This window comes from Sphaeramia orbicularis, chromosome 10 (assembly GCF_902148855.1).
Source record: "Sphaeramia orbicularis chromosome 10, fSphaOr1.1, whole genome shotgun sequence".
NCBI lineage: Eukaryota > Metazoa > Chordata > Actinopteri > Kurtiformes > Apogonidae > Sphaeramia > Sphaeramia orbicularis.
The window spans coordinates 22,209,231-22,221,793 of record NC_043966.1 but is presented as its reverse complement, the minus strand read 5'-3'; the positions used below and the strand labels follow the sequence as shown (position 1 = coordinate 22,221,793).

The 12,563-nt window shown below is 35.6% G+C and overlaps 1 protein-coding gene across 3 annotated transcripts; it reads left to right on the top strand.

Annotated features, from left to right (window-relative positions):
- Positions 1 to 5,684: 5,684 nt before the first annotated feature.
- Positions 5,685 to 11,147, top strand: c1galt1c1 (C1GALT1-specific chaperone 1). 3 transcript variants are annotated; one of them, XM_030145161.1, is made up of 2 exons: positions 5,685 to 5,838; positions 9,254 to 11,147. In XM_030145161.1, the coding sequence occupies exon 2, from the start codon at positions 9,270 to 9,272 to the stop codon at positions 10,224 to 10,226; it is 957 nt and encodes a 318-aa protein (XP_030001021.1). In that variant the 5' UTR covers positions 5,685 to 5,838; positions 9,254 to 9,269; the 3' UTR covers positions 10,227 to 11,147. The 3 variants fall into 3 exon arrangements, with proteins under 3 accessions (XP_030001021.1, XP_030001019.1, XP_030001022.1); XM_030145159.1 differs by having other exon boundaries at positions 5,685 to 5,844; positions 9,256 to 11,147; XM_030145162.1 differs by having other exon boundaries at positions 5,697 to 5,798; positions 9,256 to 11,147.
- The last annotated feature ends 1,416 nt before the right edge of the window (positions 11,148 to 12,563 follow it).

Below are 12,563 nucleotides of genomic sequence, written 5' to 3'. Positions count from 1 at the left end.
AACTATTTTTTATAATCTATAATGTATAATTCCAGCGTCTTAAAAGTGATGTTTTGTTTTTTACTTTCTGTCCTCCTCTATGAGAGCAAACATAATATCTTCACATTACTTACTGCTTTTATTAGCCATTGCTTTAATTAGTTTTTATGTTGCTCCTCCTTTTATAACTGTAAAGCAGGGGTGGTCCTGGAGAGCTACTATCCTGCATGTTTTAGATGTAGCCCTCTTCCAACACACCTGATTCAAATGATAAGCCTATCATAAAGCCCTGCAGAAGCCTGATAACGACTGTCAGGTGTGCTGGAGGAGGGAAACATCTAAAACATACAGGATAGTGGCCCTGCAGGACCAGGGTTGGCCACCCCTGCAGTGGGTTATCACTTTCTATATTTTTACTCCTTTCCTAGTTTTTATCCTTGTTCTAAGCTTCGTTCATTATTCTTTGTTTTATTGGTGACACTGTTGCACTTAAAACATCATGTTAGACTTAAGAGAAACAATATTTTGTGACATTTTACAGACAAAAAAATGACCCAAGTAATCAAGAAAATACCAAACAAATAAATCATGAGTGAAAACGATCATTAGCTGCAGCCCTAGTTCAAATACTTCGTTACTCTGTGATCGCAGCTCTGGACGATAAGGTTTAGAATTTTCCTAATACAACTGTCACCTACCTCTCTTGTTGGTTTTTGGCAGATTCTGCTCTGATCTGAGAAAACCTTGAGAGCGAAGCTTGTCGGCTGCAGCGAGCCTCAAAACGACTTCTTTGAGGTCCTCAACCTGAACGCAAAGACAACATATGATCATGAATACACTTAAAGATCATCTGTTTAGCTTGTTTTTTTTAAATACACGAGTGCTTTTATCATCCTTACCATGTTGGCATATTTATCCTCTTGTGCTGAATCCTTTATCACTGAAAATCACATAATAAAGAACATGAAATATGATTAATTTGGCTGTGACTTTGACTCATGTACGTGCATGTTGAGTTACTGGTTTGTACCTTTATTCCAGGGGTCTCTGCCTCCGCTGTGTGGCATCAGTAGAGGATACAGGTTACTCACATCCCTCTGCTCCCCCTCAGCAGGGTTTGGTCCATCCTCCACCTCTGTAACTAGTTTCTGAATGAAATCTGTAGAGAAAAAACACTCCACAATCATGAAACTGATACAACTTTTTCTATTACAAAACATAGAAGACTCAGCAGACTTAGAATCTGTGATATTTCTTATATGTCACATCTGCTACATTGCACTATTGTTATATCTGCTGCGGTTTTCTTTCTTTATGCACCTCATCACCACATAACCATTACTATACTGATTACGCTGCTATTGCAAAAAGGTTTGATATTTATCTTGTACATGCTATCAGACAAATATAGAGAAATGGTATCTCAATTCACTGTATGTTCTGTACATCTAGTGAATTGACAATAAAAAAACTAAAATATATATATAAAAAAGACCTGTTATCACTGAAAGAGCACAAGTACATTTTTAGTTTGTAGCCAAATAATAGTAGTTTTTGTTAGTTGTCTTTCTTGTTACCTGCCAAGGGACTACAGATGGAAATTAATGCTGTTGCTACAGTCTGGCATATTTACAGCTGCAATTGTTGTAGATGTTCATTGATATGCACTGTCCCTAATAAATAAATAAATAAATAAATAAATGTACCTTAGTGTTTCCTGTGACAAAAGCAACATGGTCAAGCAGGTGAAGTGATAAAATTAAAATGATAAAATATCCATACCTGCTTGTGGTTCCAGGTTGGAGTCAGGGTACAGAGGTAAAGCATGTGTCCATCTTGCTGAACAAATCACAGCTATGAGGTAAAACAGAGCTACTGAAAGCATGGTGCCTCTATCTGAAGATGGCTAGTTCTGGACTATACCTTGACTTGGTACACAAGTTCACTTATATACCCTGAACAGCCATCCATCACCATCTGATCAATACATTATCATCACACCCATTCTCCTCCTTAATGGTTTTGACACGATGGATCAGGCGTCATAGACACAATTTAGGGGACCCTGTCGATTCAGCCTGAGCCTATCTCTGCTTGTTCAGAGAGCCCTAACAAATGTTTGCTCTGCTGCAGTAATCAGCAGCTGTCCCACAAGCCTCCAATGCTTTATGTCCGACACCTGATGGGCTGTTGGGTCATATCATTGATCATCTCAGGTACACACTGAGACGTGAGCTGTGTCACTTCACGTGTCGACGTCACTTCAATTCATTATAAATGTCTGAAAGGACAAATTGGTCACATTATTGTATAGATTGTATAGTGTTCCAGGTACAGATGTGTCATCCTTTGCTTTTGTGCAGTTTGACCCATAAATTGTTATTTCATTGTCATCACAGTATGAACATGTGCAATAAATACGTTGTAAAAGCTGCCTGGATCACAATAAATAACAAAGAACAAGAATAAAAACGTGTGTTTAACTGGTTGGACTGTGACCTATATTAACCTATGACCTATAATAACATGTCAGGATTTATCTATTTAATACAAGTCATGGAGGTCTGAAAATGTAAGGGTCTAATAATCACTGAATACCAGCATTTATATTTGATTTCTCTATATTTTCCCTAATTTTAATTCAGATATATTAATCAAACCACATTGCAAAAACAGAGACTGTGGTGAATTAATACTTTATCTGTAACTAATAGCAACATTTACTTTACAAAATATTCTAAAGGTAAATTTATAAATATTAAGTTGAATTAAACATATTTAAAATACTGATTAAATTATAAGCTGCTAACATAATATTGTGCATACTTTAATTTTGAAACTGAAAGAGTAAGAAAATGTGATGCTTTGAACTAAATAGGACAAAGATATATCATGAAAGCAGCATTAAACACATATTAAAACATCAAAACAAGATGAGTAAATATGGATTTTACAGATTTTACCCTGAAACTTTGGCACAATATTATAATAACAAAACACTGGTAATTAATCAGTCACAGACACATGAATGTCTATGATTTTTCAAATCTGTACCTAATGATGAACTAATCTTGGCTCATTATATGCACTTTTTTTTTAATATATAAAAAGAATCTGATATGATTGTGTTACATACAGTAGTTTGAAATTTTCTGTCATAAAAGTATAAAATGTAGAGCAAGGCCAATATCTGTTTCCAGAAAACATTAACACAAGTTCAGAGAATCTGTGGGCCACAAGGCGTTTTATCAAACTGAAAGGTAAGTAATGTTCTTTGGATGAGTTTATGAGCTGCCAGGTGATTTATAAGGTTGTCTTCACGTCTCTGAAATTGCGACAGTAATTTAGAAAAAAAAAGTATATGATCCATCTGGCTGCTGAGTCGTCAGTGAGGCTTTAGTTTTAAGGTCAAACAATAAATTTAAAGCAGACACACGGATTATGTAGAGTGATTCATGTTAACATCTTTTATTGTGGTGATAATGAATTCATTTATAGCTATTAATGAGTTCACTATTTTAAAACACTGAGGTTAATTATCATCTAATTGCTTGTTTTTCAAGCACTGACTTCAAGAAACTGCTGCTTATATAGTTATTTGTGAATATTTGGGGATGTTAATCATTTTTGCCACGAAAGAGTCATTTTAAAATGTGTCAAATCTAGCTGTTTCATTTGCCTAAACTGATTAAATTAAAGATGTGTAGTATGTCCACTTTGCCATTGCAGAGAGAAATCTAATCAGTTTTAAATATGGGTGTTTGCAATTTTCAGTATTTTTGGCACTATTCAATAATAACAGTAAACTGCCGGCCAGATGCATTGTTCATTATTCTGAGTTTTTCAGTTTATGAAAATCATCTAAAGATCATATTTAACAATACTGTCAGCAATGTAGAGTACAATGTAAAGTCTTTGGCACCATTTAGCATTGCTATTTTTGCAGGGGTGTACTATACTGTGCAGATATTAACTGCAAGTAATACACAGGAAATATGTGCACATTATTGAAACACACACACACAAATAATGAAAAAAACAAAAATCAAATCTGAACTTAACAGCTTCTGTAGGTAAAGTCAATATTTAGTGTGACCTCCATTTGGATTCATTAAATATTTAACTCTTGGGTCAACTGTCTGGATGTTTTCTAAAATTATTTTGTGTTATATTACACACCTTCAGAATATCTCAGAATGTTGATTGTCTTTTATCCTTTTCTCTGTCCAGATGATCTCACATAGCTTCCACAATATTCATATGTTTTTTTCTTAAATGTATGACCACACATATGCCTTTCTCAGTCTTTGTAGTAATAAATGTGCAGCTGGACATACAGCGTTACCAGTGTTACTAGTATTAAAACAAATATGCATTGTGTACATGTTTTTCTTGTATATGTCTTGTCAGAAATAAAGGCATGTGGCCATTATAACCCTGCAAATATAACAAAGTAAACACCAAGACTTTTGCACAGCACACAATTTTTGTTTGAGCAAAAAAAAATTTTTTTTTAATTTCCATGTGTGTCTGAGGTACATTGAAGAACACTTAGAAGCATTGTATAGGTTTAAAAAATTTATATCGACAAATAAATCACATATAAGTCATTTCTAAAACTTTTGGCCGTGTCTGTACTGCATGTATAGTATTAATGAGTGTAACCTGTAAGATTTTGCTGGGGAAAGACTATTTTCTTTGCTTTGTATGTGTAAAACTGACAACACAATAATGTCAATGTTAACCCTTTCATGTATAGTGGCCACTGCAGTGGACAGCTATTCTACAGATGTTCTCTTGTATATTCACGGGTTTTATTGTTTTAGTTACATATCAGCCAACACAGTGGACACTCATGCATTATCCCATACACTGACATTCATACCATTACTAGAACTTTGCTGTTCTTGAGAAACCTGATCTGCAGTAACATGTTTTAGTGTAAATCAGTTGCTAATTGTTATAAGACTGTAATTAAGTTTTCTTTTCTTTTTTTTTTTTTTTTTTGCATATTATCTCCATTGAAGTGAGTAACAACTACAAGACAACATCACATTAGCTACATTAAAAATGTTTATTTCATAGTTTTCATACAGTATATCACTTTCCAATACTAAGTTTTAAATACATGTTTCTTTGCTTCAAAAATTAAACACATGGTTTTTGTAACTCCATGACAAATAGGTTCATCAAAAAAATTCAATCACATTATTATTTTCATGCCTAAAGAGGAATAAAAGCAATCAGGAAAAAAAAATCTTGACTAAGGTTCTCATAATTCATGCATGAAAGGGTTTAAGTGCATTTAGCCTATACTTCCTGTGTCCAGAACTTCATGAAAGTGCTCAGCAGCTGCACTGACGTCGTATTCATTTGTATTAATTTTCCCGATTCACAAAAAATGTCATGATACAACTCAAAGTTCTAATGGAAATAAGAATCTTAATTTGTCTAAATAAAAGCAGAAAATAAAGCAGGAACCAAATGAACACAGCTATTTTAAGACAATTATATCTATAACTCTTTAAAAAAAAAAAAAAAAAAAGTAATCTAAATATGTTAACGATTAACAATAAAAAAAATAACAGTTTATGTAAAATGTGTTTTAAAAATCTGATTTAGTGAAAAAGATTAACGAGAAAAAAACGCTAAAATTATTCGAACGCGACCGTATGGAGGTCACGTGATCAGAGAAGGCGGAAGTGGGTAGAGTTGAGGTTTAATACTAACGTGAACCTGGAAGCAAACATGGCCCTACCTAGTTGTTAATTAACTCTCCTGCTGACGCTGGAAATCCTACCAAACAGGAAAAGTAGGAGGTGAGCCGAAGCAGGAGCACCATCTCTCACGGCAGCACGTCGCTAGGTATAGTAAATATGGTTTATTTCTCTGTTACGTCGCTTATAAAATCCTTTAGTCAGCCATAGTGTGTTACTTATGGTACGCATTCAGCCTTCTGTACACAGAGAAGTCCGTTCAACCCTGTCGTTAAAAGCCCCGATTTAATGTTAATACTCGTGATGAGAACAGATCAGGTCAGATCCCGATCAGTCGAAATTTACCTATTTTTGTTTAGGTCGAGTTCAGGCTTGTAAAAAGAACAAGAACAGCAACAGTCACATACCTACAAGTGTAACGTGGCATCTGACCAAAAATGTGACAGTACAAGTTGTAAAAGCTAAATGTCATCCTGACAGTGTGCTCTGTCTGAATTTTAGTGCCTGACTCACTGTATGGGTGTAAATAACGCATTGATCAGTCAGTAACAGGAAAATGGGTTGTCGAATATCTGATAATTGTTTGTAACGTTCCCTGCAGATGTAGTGTTGTCATGGTTTTTCTAGTCTCGTGAGAAAAATAAATGTGTTTGGCTTTTCTGTTGTAGGGCAGACATTTATTTTAATTCATGAAATGTACAGAACAAAATTGGTATATTTAAACAGAACATGAAATGTGGTATACAATAAGGCACATAGAGTATCAAAGGGTAGAGGTACTTCAGAGGTAATAATTACAGAGAAGATAAAAAAAAAAAAAAAAAAAAAAAAAAAAAGTTAGATGGGCAGACAAAATATATCTTAGACCAGGGGTGTCAAACATCCAGCCTGGGGGCCAAATGTGGCCCGCCAAAGGTTCCAATCCGGCCCGCAGGATGAATTTGTGAAATGCAAAAATTACACTGAAGATGATCACAGAAAATTTGGTTGAGGTTCCACATACAGACCGGGAAAGATATTATCATAATAACCTATAAATTCTTACAAGTCCAATTTTTTCTTTTTGTAAATGTAAATATTTTCATGGAATTTTCCTTTATTTACACTAAAACAAACTATAATTTCACCAAAAACGTAAATATCCTGAACAAATATGAAAAACCTGAAATGTCTGAAGAGACTTAAGTGTAATTTTGACAATATTCTGCCTGTTACTGAATATTTAGTGTATTTGTAGATCCACTGTGATCTGTAAGTTGTAATGAACATGACGTCAATGATAAACTGAGGCAGAATATTGTTAAAATTGCACTTATTTACTTAACAAATTTTAGGGTGTACATGTTATTCACATTGTTTTAAAGAACGGTTTATAGATGTAAACTTTTTCATCATGTAAGGAAAGTTTGCAGTTGACATTATTTATATACTATTATGTTATTATTTCACTGGTCCAACCCACTTTAGATCAAATTTGGCTGAATTTGTCCCCTGAACTGACATGAGTTTGACACCCATGTTTTAAAGGATAGTTGGTAGATATAAACATTTTCATCAGATAATTTTACTTTTTTCGCTCTAAAACATAGAGGAAAGTTTGGAGTTGACATTGTTTATATGTTATTATGTTATTATTTCACTGGTCTGGCCCACTTCAGATCAAATTCGGCTTAATGTGGCCCCTAAACTAAAATGAGTTTGACACCCCTGTCTTAAACAATGGACATCCTAGACTATCTTCTGAAATATTACAGAGCAACCCACTGTTTAACTAATCCAGAAAGTACAGTAATAGCTTAGTTACTGAGTAAAAAAATCATGAACAAATCCTCACTGCTGATAATCTTTGTTGACAAATTATAAATAGGATTATTAAAGCAGCAGATTGCTGTTCTTTTGGTTTACTAATCATCGCAGCTCTAAAGCTGAGCACTAATCACAGCCTCATAAGTAAACCCTGCAAACACAGAAGGTAAATATCTAAAACCTCAAATACCAGAGTAGTCCAGTTTTACTGATTGAAGAAGTACACAGTGGTAGGATTAGTGAACTAGTTTAACTGCATTTACCTTAGCTTGCTGTTTGTTCACTACCTGCATGCAGGTCATCTTTACTGAAGGCTGTATTGATAGTGTGGTTGCAAAGGGATATTGTCAGCACTCTGTTTTATTTAGACGTGTTCTGCAGGAAGTGCAGATCCGTTTAAGCAAACAGACAATGCAAATGGATGACGTGATCATTCAAGTTCGACAGTTGTATGTCATTTTATTTATTATTAATGAGTTGTATTTTAATAATAACATCAATATAAGCTACTGGCTCAAAAAAGTGATTAAAAAATTTAGATTTTTCTGTGTAGTTAAATATTGACATTGCAGTCTTAAATCTTTCAGTCAAGATGGGAAAGGGAAGTAATGTTTATTATTATTATTATTGTTATTATTTTCTTCTTCTTCTTCTTCTTCTTCTTCTTCTTCTTATTATTATTATTATTATTATTATTATTATTATACTGTACCACTGTTTTATACAACATGGTTCCTGTCAGTTCACCCACTTTGTCACCTAGATAGTCAAGTATCATTCATGTGACCTCTGAAGCTCTGATACTTGAAATACTTGAAACTGTTTCATGTAAATTCTCAGAAACCAGGAAATTCACCTGGTCATTGAACTTAGATTAATAAGAACTAGAAGGTAATGTATTAGCCATTGCCCAGCAACAGAGGAGCTTTTCCTCCATGTTGGCCTAAAAGTATGTCTCAGAAAGTGCCATTGTTTTGTCTTTTTCCTCTGATCTCTGTCTCTATTCTGTTTGTTACTGGATTTTGATGAGAAGTGAACCCCTCTATGATAAAGACCCTGTTCAGACCAGACATTAACATATATTTCATGGTTCAATCTCATGATGCATTTAGATCTGCTGTGCAGTTTGGCAGACATCTGAAAAGCCCACAAAGATATATGGAAACTGTTTTAATTCATAAACATGTTATAAGTGCTTGAAGATCCAGTTATCACTAAAGCATGTCCTGTGAGAGAAACAGTAACAATAAATGAAAATGGTTAAAGCTGCCACATTTTAGGTCAATTGAGTTACATCAGCTTGTACATTGAGTAACAAGCAATAAAAAAACCCTACCTTGAGCTTTGCAGTGATTTAATTTTTGACATTAATTAGAAAAACACTCCTCCAGAGAGTCTTTTACAAAAAACAAAGCCCACCTGTTAATCATGGACCACTGTCATTCAAATTTGCTGGACGAAACAGAAATTTTGTGCTCTATTTGGATTATAGATGTGCTGATTGTGCTTATTAATTTGGTTTATAGAGCGAGGAAGTGAAACCTATCTGGAGACTCATTCTAATGCAACATGTCATATTTTGAGCTGTTTATTTTTGACCAGATTACAAACAGGCATGTTAAAGCCAGGTCTGAACAGAGTAAAAGCTGCTGTTTGTTATTCGTCTCTCAACTGTTTTTTTTTTTTTTTTCCAATTCTAAATGAGCTTGTACTGAGTAACACTATTATTTGTTTTCTGTCTTTTGCTCCTCAGTGTCAGCTGCCAAAATGTTAACTGAAGGAGGCTCCTTCATGAAAGGGATGGCGATGGGTGGGGTCTTCTGCTTGGTGCTGTCACTCCTCACTAGTTTCAGCCCCATCCCCGAGTCCAGAAAAGAGGACAGCCATCATCACCATCACGTCAAAGCTGCTAGTAAAGACGAGCTAAAACGCCTCACTGACAGTCAAGTGCAAGAGTGGAGCAATCAAGTCAGAGTGTATTGCATTATCATGGTCCAACCAAAGATCCTGGTTTACTGGGCTACTGCTGCGGACACGTGGAGCAAACACTGTGACAAGGCTGTATTTTACACCTCAGAGTCATCGAAGGCCCTGGAGGCCGTAGACCTGAATGAAAAAGATGACTGGGCCAGGTTACGGAAAGCTCTGAAGCACGCTTACGATAATGCTGGGGACCTGCAATGGTTTTTTGTGGCACAACCCACCACATTTGCCATCATTGAGAACCTAAAGCATCTGGTGCTCACAAAGGATCCGAGTGAGCCCTTCTATCTAGGCCACGCAATGAAGTCAGGGGAGCTAGAGTACGTATCGTATGACAGTGGGATCGTTCTGAGCTACGAAGCCCTGAAAAGGCTGGTGAATGTGTTTCAGGATCAGGACAAATGTCCAGAGAGAGGACGTACACTATGGAAGCTGAGCGAGGACAAGCAGCTGGCTGTGTGTCTTAAATATACAGGTGTGTTTGCAGAGAATGGGGAAGACGCACACGGGAAAGGCCTGTTTAACAGCAAGAGCATCGAAAGCCTGATATCGGAGAGCATGAAAGACAACCCCTCCAACGTCGTGGAGGGCTGCTGCTCAGATATGGCGGTCACATTCAACGGGATGTCACCGAATCAAATGCAGGTTATGATGTTTGGAGTTTACAGACTTCGTCCTTATGGACACGATTTCCGCGACTTGCTGGAGTTTTACCCTCCTGAAGGTTCAGACAATGACTAAAGGTTCATTGCTTGGACTGGATGTGGCATTTTAAAGTTTTTGCTTCTGTGATGGCAAACCTAAAGTTTGGGAAATGGTTTCTCAAGCTGTTTGTAAAACTGGATCCAGTGTGGGAATATTACTTTTATGTATTTTGTACCTTTTTGCACATTCAACACCCCGTTTCTTTTGTGGCGTAGGTAAATGGAGTCAGTGGATGTTTTTCACAGCAGACATTTTCACTCAATATGGTAGAAAATTAACAGGCCTAATTTTATTAATTAAGAAAGACTGCATTCCATGTCAGTGTAGAAAACATGTAAGGAACAAATCCATCATGTTACTAGAATCACCAAAATGTTTGCTGTGAAAAAGATCTATTGGTTGAACATGAGCTGGAAAATATATAAATATTGTGACATGAGACAAGATTATCTGGACCTTCTAGCTCTTCTTTTGTCTATAGGGTAAACTGCTTTTATTATGTAACTTGATTTCCAAAAAAAATAGGCAAATGTCTGTAACTATTTAACTGTTGTATAATCTTTGTTTCCTCTTAGAATATAGCACTGTCTGATTTAATGGCTGTATGTTTGCACCAATGATGATACCACGTTCCAGCCCAACTAAATGAAGTGCATTTCTCACCATGTTATGCTTGGTTATCTCCGTGTATGAAGGACATGACATTGTACAAATTGGCCTTTACAGATAAAGGAGAATAATATACCTCAGTGCTGAAGCAAGGGTGAAATATTTCTTGCCACATGTTAAAAAAACAAAACAAAAAAAGTGTAAAATCCATGTTTCTTTATGTGGGCCAATCAGTTTCAGATCCTCACTGGACTTTTAAAGAGCACACCGGTGTCAAAGTGTCCGGATGACTCCTTTAAATAGTGACTTTTGAATAACTGAAATTAAATAAATCTAATTTCTGACTTATGTGCTTTTGTGATGTTGACTTTTCTTGAGAGAAAAACATACAAATTGTGGTTCTGCTGCGCTTTATAAACAGATTAAAATGATAGAAACTGCAGCTGGCATTTGTGACTGATCAGTTGTTTTTTGACTAAAGTTCAGCACAGATCACTCAGAATCTGATCCTTTTCCTTTTAATTTGGGTATTTTATATCACAGTAGATGGACATTTCACTGGCTTTCACTGCTTATCAGGTCATAGAGTAATCTTGATTTATTCTCTGTGTTTAATCCTTGACCAGTAGACTGCTGGTAGTGTTCTGCATATATCGTCTTTGCCTTTTGTGTATCTGTTGTGCAAGAAGAAAAAAAGCATTAAGGCTGGCAGTGCGATGCAGCCAACATGAATGCAGTGTTGGTTAGTAAGTGTGGGGTCGGGTACAAAAGTATAATGGGTCAGTATTGCTTCATCTATAATAAGATATTTTCATGTGACCTTGTAATACCTGTTGGTGAGTTAATATCCCGAAGAGGTTGCATCACATGTGCAACAATAAGGATTTCAGAACATTTCCGTGAAAAAGCTGGCAGCAACTTATCGCAAGTCTAAACAAACCACTCCACGTAGCAGTATTTAACACCTTATGATACATAAAGATATCAGTAAGTTCTGCTTTATTTGCACTTGTTACCTCCGCCAGGAGGTGTTGTGATCACTTTGCTTTGTGTGTTTGTTTGTTAGCGAGATAACTCAAAAAGTTAGGGATGGGTTTTCATGAAATTTTCAGGAAATGTTGATACTGGCACAAAGAAGAAATGATTAAATTTTGGTGGTGATGGGGGGGGGGGGCAGATCTGTCTTGGCGGAGGTCTGTGCTCTCCGAGTGCTTCTCTTGTTTAATTTTGTGGAGACATTCCAATATTATCACATTATTGTGCTATTGAAGTAATTCGAAGCTAAATTTTCAGGGGTTTTAAACATAATTTATACTAAAATGCACCTGTAGTGAACAGTGGTGAATAATCGGCATGTAATCTCCTGTATGATGGTGAAGTAAGGGCTTTTTTCTATCCATTTATTATGCACATATCTATTAATGCAAAACAGTGGTTCCAAAACTTCAGAACTAAAAGATATTTTTTGTTGTTGTCTTGAGACTAAATTTAGGAAAATACAGTTGTGATTAGCTCTACATTTATAAGCTACAGGTAAAAAAAAACAACAAAAAACATTAATTTGCAATGTACTTGCAATGTATTTTATTACAAAACTCACCATAAAACTCTCACCATGTCATTATGAACATGCAGTGAAAAATTAAAGTCACTTTTTAGGGGAAGGAGGGTGAAATAGAAATTGTGGTAAAGCTCAGAACTGTTTGCACATTCATTACATATGTGTTTGGGAAGATTTTAAAAATACTGAAGTTGACTTAAAAC

Excerpts from the sequence above, each read along its gene's own strand:
- c1galt1c1 (XM_030145161.1), top strand. The coding sequence starts at position 9,270 with ATGTTAACTGAAGGAGGCTCCTTCATGAAAGGGATGGCGATGGGTGGG.